This window comes from Dermacentor variabilis, chromosome 4, assembly GCF_050947875.1.
Source record: "Dermacentor variabilis isolate Ectoservices chromosome 4, ASM5094787v1, whole genome shotgun sequence".
NCBI classification, from domain to species: domain Eukaryota; kingdom Metazoa; phylum Arthropoda; class Arachnida; order Ixodida; family Ixodidae; genus Dermacentor; species Dermacentor variabilis.
The window spans coordinates 42287950-42306092 of NC_134571.1; the positions used below are offsets into that span (position 1 = coordinate 42287950).

General features: G+C 44.5%; 1 protein-coding gene across 2 annotated transcripts in view; it reads right to left on the minus strand.

The window, feature by feature from the left end:
- LOC142579004 (E3 ubiquitin-protein ligase RNF14-like) overlaps positions 1 to 18143 on the minus strand; it is a 33686-nt gene that overhangs the window by 5058 nt on the left and 10485 nt on the right. For both annotated transcript variants that reach the window (XM_075688776.1, XM_075688775.1), the window contains exons 5-8: positions 17320 to 17427; positions 15045 to 15271; positions 5423 to 5651; positions 1310 to 1482 (exon numbers count right to left, since the gene is read on the minus strand). In XM_075688776.1, coding sequence (XP_075544891.1) covers positions 1310 to 1482; positions 5423 to 5651; positions 15045 to 15271; positions 17320 to 17427 — 737 coding nt within the window. The remainder of the gene's footprint in view (positions 1 to 1309; positions 1483 to 5422; positions 5652 to 15044; positions 15272 to 17319; positions 17428 to 18143) is intronic.

Here is an 18143-nt window from a genome sequence, read left to right on the forward strand (position 1 = left end):
CTCCTGCGAGACCCTAGACACCCACAACATTTAACGTTTCAGCTCCCACACAGGAGCCTTGTTCACAAAACCTATCCACCATGTCTTGAAGAGAAAGAAGTCACTGGTTGCTCAAGACATAAAGCTAGAGGATCAAAGAGGAAGGAATGTAAAGGATCAGGCTTTGGCAAAACATGTAATGCCACTGCCAAATAAATGCTACCATGTTAAGTGTAAGTGCTGCAAGTGACATTCACATAAACGGGTCAAGTTGAAAAAAAAAATGACGTGCAATCAACGAGCGAGATAAGCGTCAAGGAGAAGCCCATATAATATGAAGTGCTCACTATCAACAATGCCTCTCACAATCAGGAATCTGGATGCACTGGCACATGCCAGAGCCAGATGTTAGCTGGAGCCTCATCCCAGTAGAACGAGCGCAAGCCATGTGAAAGGCAAACTCCTTGAACGCAAAGCCTCTCAATAATAGGACACCACAAATAAAGCCAAGTGCAAGAAGGTCACTGTGCTATAAGCCAGGGGACCTCTGAAGCACAAAGCCACGAGTTGATGACACACTGTATGAATAACCATTTTGCACAGTGCATGACCAATTGCGATGCTGCTTGTGCAGCATTCATGCACATGTAGTGTGCAGTGTATTCAAGAAATGCATCCCAGATGCACGCCATTCAAATGTGCAGCAACTGACACGAACCCTCTAAGCAATCGTAGGGTGCCTGCAATGTCATCCTTTGAGAGCTTGACACATTATAGGTGAATGCGGGTGTATCAGCAGAGAAGGTTGGCATGCTGATAATGCTAAAGTAGGTAACATGGCAGAAGGTGTACTTTTACCAACTGGCACAAGTAACTCACAATAGTGATGCACTCACCAGAGGCCATCCCAACAAAGGTCAGTGGCGCACAAAAGATCATTTCAGTTATGATGCAATGTCAGAGAACAATGGTTTCCACACATATGTATAAAATTTGTGAATGAGCAACAAAAGATGCACCAGTGCAAACAATGCACAGTACGTTTTGCTGTTAAAGGGAATATGAAATTAGTAATTCAGGACTATATCAATTCAGTTTTAACACGAAGGCCTTGGTAATAAACTTTCATCGATTTAAGTCTACTTAACACGTCACATAATGCACTTGGTTCCAATGGAGTTGATATGTTGATTTTATGTTGGTTTGAATACCAATTACGTGTTCATTTTAGCAGTGGACTGTACATTTATTCTTTATCAAGAATTATCTACCAACATGGCAAAATACCTCATGCAAGTAAAGCAAAGCGAGAGCAACAAAATTTACAGACCTCGATGGAAATGCCACAGTGCGGGCACTTCTTGCTGTTCTCCTGCATCCAGTCCTGGGAGAGCGATTCGTCCACCAGAAGCTGCAGGGTGCGCCGCCCGTACCGCTTCTCCATTGCTTGTTTCGCCGCTGGAGTTGCTGACAGGTATTCATCTCGGATAGCCCTCTGTTCCCCTGCATTTGGCACCATTATGCTCATCTTTAGGATGAGCAAACTACAGAGTTTCAAACTAAAGTAACTAGAGGGAACTCTGGCACTGCATTCCTACTATACCATGGAGCGACGGGTATGACACAAATTTGTCTAATCTTTCTGCTTGCCATTCAGACATTCTCATCAAATTATTTGTTACCCTTTATCGCCAGAGAAGTGGTTTTTTTTTTAAGTCTCTCACAGAATGCCAGAGATTACATCACTGTCAAACATGGTGGCTCCCATGCCAGCCTCTCGTGCCAAATGGGTAGCTATTTCAGACCCATTTGTCCCCTTCACAGGAAGTGAATGAAGTCGCAGACTCTTGCAACAATTCGTCTCACCTTGGCAGCAAATTTCGCGCATTATTTTGGTGGTATCTGTGACATTAGTTCTCGATATTGGGGCACAAATGCCCAGTTTATGTTACCACACATGTGCTTGATTGCCATGTCACTGGCTTGGATTGTCAATTGCTTAAGGCCGTATACACTCTTCGTTTGTGGTAGCTTGCACATTGAAATGATTCAAACACCCCTTGGCGATTGGTCCTGATCTCATGGGAGCTACAGAGAAACCTTACAGTTTCAGTTCGATTTCTGATTTCTAAGCTGCGTGGAGGCACCTGTCAAGCAACCTGGCATAGATCCGTCATGAGAAAACTGCATCAATGGCAGAGAGATACATGGATCGTGTTAGGCAACACAAACACACACAAAAAAAGAAAAAAAAAAAGAAAGCATTATGGCGGAGGGATTTTGAAACGAGTTAGAAATGCTGTGTGGGATAATAGCCACCCACACACTACTCATCATCATCATCATCATCATCAGCCTGGTTACGCCCACTGCAGGGCAAAGGCCTCTCCCATACTTCTCCAACAACCCCGGTTGTTGGAGAAGTATGGACACACCATTTATTGATTACTTTCATTCTCGTGGCAGGGCTCGCCAAGATCCACTTCTGCAGTCACCCAGAATGGTTCAGAAATCTAATAGCTTTAAATATTTTTTTTCTAGGTGTATATAAGCAATTTTATTTCTCTAAGTGAATGAAGGCAATACATCACCACATACCCCCCGAACGTGCAGTTATATCACTGCCCAAATGTAAAAAAAACTTGGTGCCAATTCTGCCGCGCAGATCAAGCAACGAAACCTGAGTCGATGAGCACCGCATTGAAACAACTTTATAGAACACACAATGGACAGTCGCTATCAGAGTCCGGCGACATCTCCTTTTCATTGTTTACTGACCACCGAAAGTCATCTTAAGTTCCATCTCTTGCAAACTGGAAAATGGCGACCGCAAACCAAGGCATAAAGAAACAATGTTTGTTCGATGCAGTCTGGCTAGCTAACTTGTATTTTCTTTATTTTAAAGAAACATTTTTTTTTCTTGAGTAGACATAGTTACGATTGTAACATGCATGCAAATATGAATGCACATTTTATTCAAGAAAGGTATGTGTTAGAATTGTGCAAATACTGCAACTTCTCACTGCAAATTGTTGCATTTATAACTCTTTTGTTGAAAATTGTAAATTTGCAGAGCCATAAAGTCGTTTGAAGCCAAACGGAAGAAACTTAAATCAATGTACTGCTCATGACCTATGCCAGCTGAACCTACAATTCCTACATTGACTGAACCACCATGCTTGCGGCTCCTGTAGACACTGGGCAACCAGGCTTCCCTCCAGTAATTTAAGTAGATAGGAAACTATCAGGAAAACCAAGTACAAAAAGCAAAACAGGGAAAGAGAAAAACAGATGCAGTGATTGGTTTGTGTGTCTGGTCTGAGCAGCTCCAAAATTTCAGCAGAACCGATCTCGCAATGACTGTCGACAATAATGCATTTCGCATTGAACCAATGTAGCGATACAACATAATGTCGCTATCAAAACATGTTACATATGAGGATTGTACTGCAGCGACACTCCTTTCTCGCGCTTCGATGGATGGATGCTATGAGCGTCCTCTTTAGAACGGGGCAGTGGGTTGCACCACCAAGCTCTTGTTATTATGTCGCCTAATGTCCTACCTATGTTAAAAAAGGAAAGATAAAACACACACACACACACACACACACACACACACACACACACACACACACACACACACACACACACACACACACACACACACACACACACACACACACACACACACACACACACACACACACACACACACACACACACACACACACACACACACACACACACACACACACACACACACACACACACACACACACACACACACACACACACACACACACACACACACACACACACACACACACACACACACACACACACACACACACACACACACACACACACACACACACACACACACACACACACACACACACACACACACACACACACACACACACACACACACACACACACACACACACACACACACACACACACACACACACACACACACACACACACACACACACACACACACACACACACACACACACACACACACACACACACACACACACACCTCCATTGTTCCTCCGTTGTTTGTTGTTTCCCTAATTTATTTCCACCATTCTTCCAATTGTCTCAAGGGCAAGCACATGTTTCTTCTTTCTTGTTGGGCTTCCCCATGGGGTTTCCCTATGAACATTCTGTGCCATCTAGTGGCGCTGCCGGGAAGCCTGTACGTGGCCATTTGGAATGCATGATGCGCCGGTGCGTGCGAACGCCGAGAAATGCATTGTGCAGCAAGCACGCTCCTCTCGCACTTCTTTGTGGGCATGTTCAGCCATCTAATGGCGCTGCCAAGAAGTCCGTGCACGGGGCGCTGGTGCCTGTGAACACTGACAATTATTCCCACGCTTGCCACCTACCCAATGGCACATACTGAGTGACCCAAAGTGGCGAGAGGTCCATTGAAGAGCGGCACATACTCATTGCATTCATGGCCCAGCTTGTTTAAGCGTTGGCGTGAAAGGGATTCATTGAAAAGCTGTGCATACCTAGTGCATTTGTGGCGCTGCCTGCTAATGCATAGGGTTGCTCTCCTTGAGGAAATTTTGTGACGTGGGTTCCATTCTGCCCAGCATAGCAGAAGCTTAACGGATCTTTTTCGTCATTGTGGAACGCCACATACCTAGCTAGCCAAGGTGGCATCAAAGCTGCTCACTGAAGAGCGGCACACACCAAATGGCACACACCCAGTGGCCCATGATGGCATCAAAGGTTCACCGAAGACCAGCACGGACTGAGCGGCACACATCCAGTGCTCCAAGTTGGCGTCAAAGAATTTATTCAAATAGCAGTACCTGCCCAGTTCTTTGTCTACGGTAACCCATGCCCGCACGAAGGAGGTTCTTTGAAGAGTGGCACGTTTGTACACATTGCCACATACCCAGTGACCCAAGTTGGTCCAAGGGTTGGTTTCGGGTCCCGTTTCCTCAGAAAAGCAGCCCGATGCGCTACCCATTCAACCACGAACTACCCAGTGACCCACTTAGGTGGGAAACTGGTTAGATAAAAACATACATGGACAGTTAGCCCCTGGAAAGTGCGGGAAGTACACTAAGAAGGCTAGCGCATTAGAAAAACAACCCTTATAGTCACATCCTGACACCTTCCATGTGCTGACCTAAAGAAAGCATGTGGATTACTAGAAATGCAAAAGAAAGTGTGACTATGCTTTCTTGTGCAGAGTTGAAGTTTCCAGGTAGGCTGCCCATCTTCCATGTTGTTTGAAAAGCAAAGTAGCCTGCGTCATTCTTGACTTCAGTGCTGTCTTGCGAAGCTATCTTTTTTGGCCAGCCTTGTAGAATTGGAATGAGACTTCTAGATGGCTGCTGTTCACATGTCCGTCTACTTACTAGCTGTCTATGGCTAATATTGAAACACACACAAAGCAAGCCATGCTCAAGTGACTAACCAGGCTTGAGACGGCAGGGCTGGACCCCGTGGTACACCATGCGGCAGTAGAGGCAGAAAACAAAATGGCAACTGGCACACTGTGCCATGGGCAAACCCGGGTCTAACACCACTGGCCGCTGGCACTGCAGCCGGGGGCAGTAGGTCAGGTCCTCCTGGGAGTCCAGGTAGGCACTGAGCAGGCTCTCCTCATAGCGTGAGCCAAGAGCATCACCAACTAGCGCCTTCACCTGCATATTACAAGAAGCGTCGTTGGGTGAGGTCATTCTATGCATGTTCACAGTAGATTCAACTGGTCGCGTTTTAGGGTTCCAGAACACTTTGATGACAATCTTTACATTCACCCGGTATAAATTGACTGTTCATAACATATTCACTCGGTTAATTCAGAATGTCACACTCCAGCTGGAGTGGGAACAAAATCTGACAGAATTTATGCCGCGCAACTCATCTAGTTGCTCTAAGAGCAATTAACATCCAATTCTAGCAGGCTTTCTCTCAGCCTCCTATCTCAAGAGGGCTCCACATCGCTGCAAACAGAGTCAGAGTGTGGTAGGAACCAGTCGAATGTACCATCAGAGTAAACATGCTTTCACAAGAAAAGCTTGAGGATCGGCACTACGTTTGACACTGGGCCATGGGAGCTACAGTAAGATCTGCAGTAGAACCTCATTGATAGGATCCCATTTCGTGCAATATCCTGGTGCCAACGTATGCAACCAAGAACATAAAAAATTACCCAATACAGTTGCGCATCTTTCTTACCAGCTGACATGTTTAAGAAAAACATGATCCTTTCACACCAACATTCAATGCGTCGCCAAACAGCGATCATACATTACACTTTCCGGCCAACAAATGCATCTCGGGTTGCTAGAGCCCCAATAGCTCGACGTGTGTCGGCATCCTGAGCGGCAACAATTTTCGCCAAGTCTTAAAGAGGCACATTAAAGCTTCCCAACAAATTGCCCAGTCAAAAGAAGCTACTGACGCAGATTGAATACGAGGAGTGCAAACATAACCTTGACAAAGCCTCAAAAACGACAGTGTGCATCTCAGGCTGCTCAAGCCCCACCAGCTTGGTACGCATTGGTGTCTCGTAGTGCAACAATTCGTACAATACTTCACGTTACATAAATATCAAAAATAGTTGAGTCTGCCCAATTTTTTGCAATTTTGGGTTGTACATTTTCCCTGTTAGTACGTTCTCTCACAGTTTCTCACCACAATATGTATAAAGAGGTTGAAAGGCCCACTGCAATGGACTTTCATTTTGGCTAAATTGGGCTATAAATGGGTAGCACATATAGTACTACTAAAGCAACTTTGGCAAAGCTGAGGGGCTGGTAATTGCCCATCTTTTTTTTAAACTAACAGCCCTTATATAGCAGACCAAAACAGACAAAGCAGGCACATGGTGGTTAGTGGATATGACAACTTCCAGCAAATGGCCTCCGAAATTTCCAGTGTGGAGTGGAGGTATTTTGTAAGAGTCCATATAGTAGACTGTCCACTTCAGCCGCTGCTGATTGGCTAGGGCCACTCGTCTCCTCCTCACTCGTACAGCTGCATCCAATCAGCAGCGGCCGAAATGGACAGTCCACTAGGTAGACTCTTACAGAATACCCCCCCTGATCTCAGAGGTCATGCCGAGGGACAGGGCTAGTTCTCGACGTTCTGGGTTCTGCGTCATTTCTAGTGAGTTGCAATGATGGAATATTTTATTAGTTTTGGTATAAAATACGTATATTTATGCAGGATTTTTTAGATGTATCCACTCGCATCTAGATATAAAATTTTGCACGGAGGCTGCTATACATATCTTCACTGTCTTAAACTAGGCTATTTACAGGGTCCATAATGTTCTTCAAGTTAGTCCTTAAAGGGAGCATCCATTTTGTACTTGGCTACTAACTACAATCCAAATATGGCATGCAGGGGAGTTCATTTACGGGCATCTCACACATGGCAGCCACAGTGTAAGAGCTGCATGCCTCCATTTTGTTCCATAAGTACTGAAAAGGCACCACCAAACTAGATGACAGTTTCCACATAACTGCAACCTACAGCCTTTCTTTTATTTATGCTAGCGCAGGTGCCGACTACGAGGGGGGGGGTGGTGAGAGGGGGGTACCCTGGGGCTCGAGCCCCCTCCAGAGTTATCCAGGGGGGGGGGGAGGGCAGGGACCCCCCTTCCCTCCCTCCCTCCATACACTTAAAGTGTCCTTACTATAACTTTTTCACCCATATCATTTGAGGCTTCTTTTGACTTGCCTCAAGCCTTTCCACTTAAAATTTTATTGAGGCTAGTAGCTTATACTACATCATTGTTGGCGCAAACATGCATACCTTTTAATTCACACTATCGCTTTTTTTTTTTTTTTTGCAAATCCTGACAGTAGGAGGACAAGTTGCATTAGAAGTACCAGTGGCGGCTGCCTCATCCATACTTTCTCACTTCAACCTTGTTTTAAATTTTCACTGTAAACACTGTGCACATACACAATATATTGAAATATATACACAGGACAAATGTCATTATATTTTTGAAAGAGAATGAGGTAGCCAACTATCAATTACTTCTAAAGGCATGGACAGCCTATGTCCAGAGAATTAATATACTGCTGTATGTTCACCTCACTTCAAATTGCTTTGCATGCCTTTCTGACTCTTTTATCAAAGGCGTGCGAAATGCAAGTCACTGATATGTGTCTCAGTATTGCTTCTCTTTCCAGTAAACAATGCTAACGACTCATGAAAAAAAAAACATTTCTAATAATTTATAACATTTAATAGGGATGGAAACATTGTCACCTGCATGCAGAGGTCATAAATATACACAGGGTGTCTGAATGAACTATCATTCATCAAGATTTAAAAAAGAGCAATGCATTGCTCAATGTTAATCTAGTGCATATTGTTTCCAGTAAAGTGGAGTAGCTGCCAGTATTTTTTTGTTACTAAGATTTAATTAGGTCATTGTAATTAATTATATATACTGAGGCATACTATCCTAATTATCAAAGTGTCAAAGAGGCATTTGTAGGCACAGCCAAGGGACATCTAAAGGCAGTATTTTCAGCAACGTACTAATTGCATACTAATTTTTTTACGATTGATAAATCCTGCGAAATATGAAGAATACCACGTGACCGCGTTCCCACCCGCATCATAAAGCAGTGCCCTCGAACGTGCTCCCTTTGTGTTAGCCAGGATGAAATAAAGAAAATAAAGAAAAACATAGTGACCAAGCTAGTGCCTTATCTGCTGCACCCCGGCCGAAGTAATATGCCGTGTTTGGTGTTAGTTGGAAACAAGCTGTGATAGCTGTTGTCTTAGCGTAGATAAAGTGCACGGATGTTTTTTTTTTACACAAGACCTATCACCATAAAAGTTAATTGACAGGGCCAGTGCAAATGTTTAAAGGTCCGTTTTGTTTCATTCCAGTCGCCATGTCTTTCTCTAATGAGCAGAAGGAAAACATGATCCTTGTCTTGGGAGCTGCAAATGGCAACAAGAGCAAGGCCGCAAATATAGACCAGTCATGGAAGCATGGTGGTAGACCAAACACATCGACTATGATCAGAAATTATGAAAACCCAAGACAAACCGGCAGCTTCAAGAAACAGCGGTGGAGGATTCCATCTTTGAGTCCTAGCCTATACATGCATGCTGTACCATTTATGACTTCAGACCCTCATGCTAGTGTGCGGGACGTGGCCGCCCATGTGCCAATTTCCAAGTCATCAATTTGGAGGATTCTAAGTGATGGCCTTTCATCCATACTGCTTTAACCAGCACCAATGCTAGGAAGATAGGGACCTGCAGAATTGCCTAGATTTCTCTAATTGGGTCCTCACAAAAGCCGATGCATCACCGGACTTTTTTTGAGCAACATCATGTGCACAGATGAAGTCAATTTTTGCAGAAATGCTCAAGTAAATTTGCATAATGCACACTATTAAAGTGGTTCCAATCCACACAGGGTAAAGTGCAATCGGCACCAGTACCAGTGGTCGTTTAATGTGTGATGTGGAATTTATGCCGGTGCTATAATCGGTCACATCTTCGGTCACACACTGACTGGACAGCGTTACGTGGACGAAATCCTTGAAGGAGCAGTGGATGAGTCTCTCAGCGAAGTCCTGCTGTCACGTCTTCCACTTCTGTGGTATCAGCAAGATGGGGGCACCCACACACACCAGCAGCCGAGCACAAAACTGGCTGGATACGACTTTTCACGCGCAATAGATTGGAAGGCTAGATCACACGACCTCTATTCACTCGATCTCTTTGGGGTTATGTGAAAGATCGCACTTACATGATCAAGACGGACATCAGATGAGCTCAAGGCAAGGATAACAGATTCCTGCCGTAGAATTCCAGCATCGGTCACCAAGAAAGACACTGAAGAGCTGAAGCGGACTCAGTACTGCGTAGCTGCAGAAGACCTATTCGAACACGTCCTCTAGGCAGCAGGTGGTGTTCAATGGGGCTTACAAATTCGTAGATAATAAGGGCACACTAAAATCTGATGTTTTTTTTAGGGGGTGCAGGCATCCCGATTACCAATTCGGCTCCATTTGGAAGTGGTGTATTTCCTTTCTTGATAGCATCTGATTTGCCTTTTCTCTATACGTAGGTCGCTTCTTTTTTGCCACGAACCTGTTTTTGCAGCATGCACACATTTTAATGAAAAATAAACCCATAACTTTACCCTAGCTTTGGTCCAAAGCATGTTTCTGGTGCGAAATATAGCTGCGCTTCCCACCTATCTTTCAAGACGAGCACACTTCAGTGTTGAAAGCCAAAGGGCTAGCAATACAGCCCAGCTCTTGATGCCATAAAATTGTAGCTTTAGCCAAGTACTTTGTGGTGTAAATGAGCATTTCTGTGACGTATTGGCGGACATCCACATGAACAAAGGACACCACTAGTTAGAACTTTCACTCTACAGCCCAAGGAGTGTGGTTATAAAGGCTTCTTCGTCTGTGACTGAAACGGACACCATGAAACAAGAGCAAGAGCAAACCACAGCAAGCAGTATTCAAAAAAAAAAAAAAAAAACGCACAGTTTTGTAAACATGCGCATTATACATGCACTTGCATGTAGAAATGCTAAGATAGCAGTGTCAAGCCTGGACCCCACATTTGCTCACCGGCACACACCAGCTTACATGCCTATGCACCTGCCCTGGGCGGTGTGAGGCAGCTCTGGTATGTACGAGCTCAAGTGGCACTGAGATCTGTACCGGCCAGACATGGATGCCCATACAGCCATGCACCTAGAGTTAAGCGATACACAAAAAACAATCTAGAGGACATGGCCTCTCAGAGCATCTGGCTCTGAGTGAAAGAGAGCATTCACTGTGGCAGCTATGTAATGGCAGTGCGGTGCAGACTGCTTCTTGTTTGCTGGCTTGACTAGGCTTGAACAAGCATACCGTATTTATTCGATTCTAATGTGCCCTCGATTGTAACGCGCACCCGTTTTCCATGAGAAGAAAAAAAAAAGGAGAGAAGAGTACAATACCATGCACCTCGTGCTTTCATATAGAACTATTTTCTCTCATTTGGAAAAAACAGATTTATTCCCAATACACTAAAGTTGCAATGAATAAAAATACAAATGGAAGTGGCGTACCTTGCCGCTAAGATTTTCACTGCGCCGGTACGAGTGGCATGGGGCAATAGATATCATTCGTCGTCGCTATCAGACAACTCCTTATCGCTATCAACAGACCAAAGCATTTCATCCTCGGTGCCTTCCATGGCATTCAAAATCCCGCACCATTTAAAGGCCTTGTTGATCATGGCAGACGGTATCGTGCACCATGCATCTTTCACCAATCCAGCAAAGTCCTGCAGTGAGGCACGATTCAGTTTATTGGCAGGCATGAATTCGTGGCAGCCACTGACAAGCCATTCGGTGTAGAGCGGCCGAATTTGATCTTTCACTGGCTTGTTCAAACAAACATTGAGCGGCTGGAGCTGCGATGTCATGCCGCCGGGTATCACGACAAGGTCGGTGTTGCATGCAGCCAGCTTGTCTTTGATGCGCTGGTCAAGGTGGCACCTGAACGCGTCGAGCACGAGTATCCCACGCAGACCCAAACTGCCACCGGGTCTCTTCCGCCAAACGTTATCCAGTCAGCGACCAAGTCCATGGTCATCGAACCTTTTTGATTTGTGCACACAATCACGCCACTCAGAAACACGATTCCTTTCGGGAGCGCCTTCCGTCTGAAGATAAGATACGGGGGCAGTTTGTGCCCATCCGCAGTGCAACAAAGCATTGTGGGGATTCTAGTTTTTTCATGGCCAATCTGTCCGAAGTGGTAGCCGTTTCTATGGCGCAACTTCAAAACGTACTGCTGAAAACTGTGCAATTTCTCTTCATATTCTTCAGGCAATTTTTGGCATATCCCTGTCCGCCATCGAAGAGAAAAGCATTTTCTTTTCATAAAATTTGATAGCCTGAACCTGCTCGCTTTGAAGCCACTTCACATTAGCCCTTTCTGTAGGGCTAACCGCATTGCCTGTACTTTGAGCAGATCGGTCGTCACAGGCCGCTGTGCCGCTCGCTGCTCTTGCACGTATTCCGTGAGCCACTCTTCTGTTTCAGCGAAGTGGCCCTGTTTCGGTCCACTGAAACCCTTCCTTGTTGCTTTGCTGGCAAAAATATTCTCCTTCTGTTTGCGCCAGTCCCGCACACAAGTTTCGGGAACTCCGAACGCCTGTGATGCGGCCAAATTTTCGTCTCTCCGCACACATGATAACTTTCCTTTTAAACGCGGCATCATGGTGGACTCAACGTGACTTCGCAGTCGGTGCTTCCATGCCGATTGAATAGATGTAGAAAACGGGAAGACATGCGGTAGACTAGGTTACACCAGCGGCCTGGTTACACATGCAACATGGAGGTATGCACATAGAGGAAGCTACGGCAGCTAGGCTAAAAGCGCGTACGAGGCAGCCATTTTTCGAATGCCGATGGTGATATGGTAATGCGGATTTAGGGTCATACTTAATTCTAATGCACATGCAATTTTTGGACCTGTTTTATCAGGAAAAAGGTGCACGTTAGATTTGAGTAAATACGGTAGTATTCAAATGAATTTTGTCTGCTACGTCAGGGATTCTGGTATCCGGGTAGACTAATGCCACTTTTTCTTTCCACTGGTAGCAATTTTAGCTCACCAGAGGAGCAAAATATTGTAAATATAAGCTAAGAGAAATGAACTCTCTACAGTAATAGTTGAGACTGCAGCTGGATGACTTCTACAAATACACTCCGAGCACATTGAGCTCATGCATGCAGGCACATGCACCAGCATACATGCAGTAGAATTTTGTTGATACGACTCTGCACAATATGTTTTCCTGGATAACACATGTTATTTTATTTTCCCGGCCAATGTCCCATAGGAGCAATGTGTTTTCATACGGTTATTGTAATCATGTTTTTTCTGAGATCAGATGATACGACGGCAGTAGTGGGCTTTTACTGGTATTTCTAAAGCTCATAGCTTTATGTTCCACTGTACCAGCTTAAATAACATTCCAATGACTCATGGACAACGTCTTAAGCCCCAACCACACTGAAGGAAAAACACATGCAGCACACCACCGGCAGTAAAGCACTGCTGCAGCAATGCGGCCTAATCGCATGGCAGCGCAGCAAGAAAATGGTAGTTTCTTTTTTTGACTATCAGGGGAACTTTTTTACAGGCATTGAAAAGAAGGAAGTTCAGTGCAAAGTGACAGGCTATTTGAACATTGCTGAATAAAATCGTGTTGGCTGCGGTTCGTATGGCGCCAAGTGATGCTGCTCCGCACAACACATTATGTGGAACACTATCACTTGATGGCACACGAACCTTTGCTGTTGAGTTTGTCACCGATTACGCCTATTTTCGTGCTTTTTGAAGCTTGCTTTGGCTAATGCAATTTTTGGATGATGCGTTTTCTTCTACGGTTCCCATGAAGATTATATCAACGAGATTCCACTGAACATGGAGATGCTCTATCTTTTTAGCACTCAAGGCAAAGTAGGTGCATGCGCATGTAGGAGTGAGCCTGCATGCACCAACGAGCGTACTTCAAGTCCCGATTTAGGACTCATGATGTGCCCATCATGCTGCCAATAGTGCCACTGCTTGCAACACTCACATTCTGCAGCAGCATATCACTCGAGTTCACCGGCCGCATGAGGAACTTAATCATATGCTGCCATGGCAGCAAAATGTGCCCCCTTAGCTGCAGTGTGAAGTTTACATTCAGTAGAAGACATTTTAGCTCTGTGGCTATCAGGAGCTTTTCATTCGTATAGGGTTAACCTCCCTGCCTTTCCTTCTTTGTTTCTCTCTCTCTCACTCTTATAGAATGCTATCATCTCTTTGGCACACAAAAGCTTATCACTGATTAGCTTGTGCTATATTGTTACAATCGACAGCGAATGTACTGATCGTGCCAAGGTCCTGCTATATGCACAGTCCCAGTCAGTGCAACTGATTTTTGGTTGTGGTGATTTGAATGTTCACGCTTAATTCATCTTCCTTCCAAAGTTTTCAATATCTGTTTCTTACAACATGTGCTGTGAATGTGTATTTGTTGTTCTGACTAATCCTGACGGTGGAAGCGCACTCCAACGATTCCACCCCCACCAAAGTGCAGCACCCAATAAAGACTTATTATCGGACACATTATTATGAGCTAAAAATATCCCTGCCCCTTCCAGTCCGTGAAGATGGTCGAGCAGCCAAGCTGTGCTAGTGTTACACTGAGTGTTACACCATGCAAGTCAAACTTTGCAAGAGGCCTATATTGTAAATCTTTTGTTTCACCATTCTTTCACTTCCAGGCGCTGCTGATGTGTTTCCGCGTCTCGGACGCGCACTTCGGCATCAACCCCCAGCGCTGCAGTTTAAACTTGGCATCTCTCGGGAAAGCTTGGGGTCGGCCCTATAATGATGAGCCCATTCATGAGCCAACTCTCGCTGACGCTCACGGTAAGCAGCTTCTTCCTCAGTAGTACACACTACTTGTGGCCTTCCCAAAGTTGTAGACGGAATGTAATGTGCGGAACCACTAGTAATCCAAAGCTCCGTATATTGGGTGCAAATCCCACCACTCGAGATGCGGGCGTTGCAATCATTTTTAACATAGGTTGGATTGGCTTGACGATTGACGTGGCTGCTGGTAATTCTTGCTGGCGCAAGAAGTGACCGCTGATACTAGGACCGCGATACTAGAAACGCGATACTAGGACCGCCATGCGCTCCTAATATCGCGTTTCAATCGCTGGACGCTGTTTGTTGGCCACAAACCACTACCAGCATAACATTTGTTTCTTTCACGGCAGAGTGGAATCAATCGTCTATAAATTTGACGCCAGTCTGGCTCAATCACCAAAAATGCACCGTGCGACAACTGTACAAGATTCGCATATAAGACAGCATTCTCACAGGAGGAAAGGGGTCATACCAGCCCATTTTCCCCGTTGAGCTCTTCTTTTCCTCTCCCGCTAGGTCACAACGCCCCTTTTAAGCGAAGTCTGACAACAACGGCACAGGGTCCGCATAAACAGCTTCGCTGTAAAAGAAACACAAAGTGTTCGGTACCTGTGTGGGCACCACCTGCGTGGTGCATTTCTCCTGCGGACAGCGAAGCTGGCTGGCACAGCCACTCTCGATTTGAATGCGAAAGTGTTCGCGGAGGCAGCCACGGCAGAAAGGGTGGTCGCAGCCAATCACCAGTTCAAACTCCGAGCCCAACTTGGATGTCAGACACACTTGGCAGGTCAGCCACTGTAGGTCAAACAACCGCCGCTTTTCTCGGCTGTTGTACTCTGCACGAGAGTAGAAACTGGTTTGGGCTCACTTATAGTAGGCACCCATGAGAGTTACAAATGGCACATTAACAACATAATTGAGAAGAAAAGTATGCCATTACGAATGTGTCGGGTTAAATCAAAAGCTCAGAGGCAACATGAAAACTTGACTTGAAATGAAGTTAAGAAACATGTAATGAGCAGTAGGAAGAAAAACTACAAAAATTATACAAGTTTATACAGGCATACAAGTTTTAGTTCAACTGTAACTAAATTTCACTTTTGATGAATCAGTGAAAAATGAGCAGTACAGACGCCAATGGATTTTTTTGGACTCCAAAAATTCAGACTTGATGGATATTCTGAACTTCATAAATGCATTGTCAGGGTTCTCATAGAGCTAATGCACTTCTGCAATAGATTTTTCCGACGAATTTAGGCTCCAAAGTTTGATTTTCCAGACTAAACTGCTCATTCCGAGCCGCACAACCCGATCTTGGGGGGCTGCCATGTTAAATTTTCCGCTGGCTTGGCTTTCTGTGGTCTACTCTATAGCCTCCAAGTTGGGACGCACACACTTTCAATAGAGAGCGCGCGACATCCTCCAGTCTCGGAGGCCATGCCCGCTCTTTCTTGGCTGACAAAACACTCTAGGGGACGGTATTTTTTTCTTGTTTATTTCTTTTTTCGGTCAGCACTCTTGTCATAATCACTTAATGTGGGATCCATTTTTATTCATTTATTTATTTAAAGTTTCGGTTGCTATTTGCACATGGTGTGATGTCGCATTTTTGTGTATGTTTATGCTGCTTCAAATTTGTGTTGGCCCCACATCGTGTGCCTTCGCAAGAGCCAAGTGATGCGAAGCAACGTGGCTGGTTTCTTCAAGCAAATCTGATCTCCTCCAAGTGTAGTATGAGGCACGGCATTATTAGAGCTATTTTTAAAGCCGCTCCAAGCGTAATAATTTTTCTTTTCTTTTTTGACCGAATGAGTTTTTTCGACTGTTTGATTTTTCGGACAATTTATCAGTCTCCGCGAGGTCCGGAAAATCAGTTGGCGACTGTACAATATTCAAGCCATCTTGGCAAAGTAACATAGCTGATAATTGTCTGATTCCTGAAGCAACAGCCCTTGTATAGCACCTTAGCAGATGATGCAGGCACCTCGTGGTTAGGGGATATGATGCAAATTCCAAACCATGGCCTCTCAGATTTTCAGTCTTAGAGTTCAGGCCCAAGTGCCACAATGGTTCTCAATATTTTAAGTTCTGCGTTATTTCCTACAAGTAGTAATGGTCAATTTTTTTTTCAGTTACAGCATCAAAAACATCTACTTCTGCTAGCTGTCCGTGATGCATCCACTCATATTTATTTCAAATGTTAAATTCTGCATGAATGCTGTTTTACATCTGCACTATATGTAACTAGTAGCTCTTTATGTGATCAAAAATTTCACTACAGTTTGCTATTAAACATAATGTGACAGCAGTGCAGATTAGGCATCAAATGCAGCTACATGGCATTCTCACTAAAATAAAGTGCCTCGCTGCCCATAAGGGTAACAGGATGAGTGCTAATTTGAGGGTGGTGGAGTCAGATGGAGTGATTTGATAAAGAGAGAGAGGGCAGAGCTAGGGAGAGGGGATTTCTTTTTTTTTTTTCGTAATAGCAGTGAGGTCATTGCTGTAGATGACTATGCCCACATCTGACATTCGAACCCCTTTGAGATTTCAGCCTAGTTCTTTGCAGCTCTGCTGACTTAATGGTTGCTGAAGCTGCCCATTTAGCAGCACTCATTTAGCTGTTGACTCAATAGACTACTGGTCTGAGGGCCTTTGAAATGCCCATGTGACACTGATACTTATTACTTCCAAAGTGATGTCACCCGTATGGCTGTCAATCTGGAAGTGGTGCAACTGTGATAAAACTGCCAAGTGACAAGAATGTCTGCCTGCTTCTTCTCTCATGTGATGTCACGCCAGAAGGCCAATGAGCATATGTATAGCCCTTGTGATTTTTCAGCGCAGTATATGATTTCAATTAAAAAGCAAGTGAAGAACTCACCAGTGAGAAGAGTTGTCAATGTTAGCGGGTCTACTGCCTCCTTAAAGACACGCACGTCAGTGCGTCCATGGCCACGGTATGTGTAGCACTTTTTCCACCTTGTTCTCCCTGCGGAGTTAAGAAAAAAAAAACATTTCGTATTGAAGCAGCATTGACATATCCAGGACAACTCTGGAGCATATGCTTACAACAAACAGACACATAGCAGTTTGTTAAAAGAGTACCAACACATTTTTTCACTGTTGTATAAACTCTACCCCCATATTTCTTGCCTGTAATAGGATAACACTTGGCAAGTGGTATGAAAGCTGGTATGTACTTATAAGATACATAATTTGACACTAAAGTTGGTCTTGAATTGCCAGACCTGGCACCATTGTCATTAACGTGTCAGCATAACACTAAACGAAATTTGCCAACATTGCGGAGTAATAAAGCTAGGTATGATGTCGCTCATTAAAAAATGAACAAGAGTTGGCAGTTTCCTAAAAAGCAATAGCAAAGTTTAGGGCTGTGCTTGAACTCCTCAGATGGTGTTCTCACTATATGCATGCTGGTGCATCACATGTTGGCGCAACGCAGCATGCAAGGTAACTACTTTTGGCCAGAAATAATAGTGCCCAGGCAGCTGCCAGGTGTCACACAATGCTGGCATGTTAAGATGCGCCGTCAGTGGTACAGTTAAACCTCGATACTATAACCAAGTCAGTAAAATTGGCAATTTGCTTCATTATAGCGAAATTTCGTTACATTGAAATTATAACTTTTACGCAAACAAGTGCTGTTGCTGATGTAATTTTTCTTACATGGAAGGGGCTGCTAAA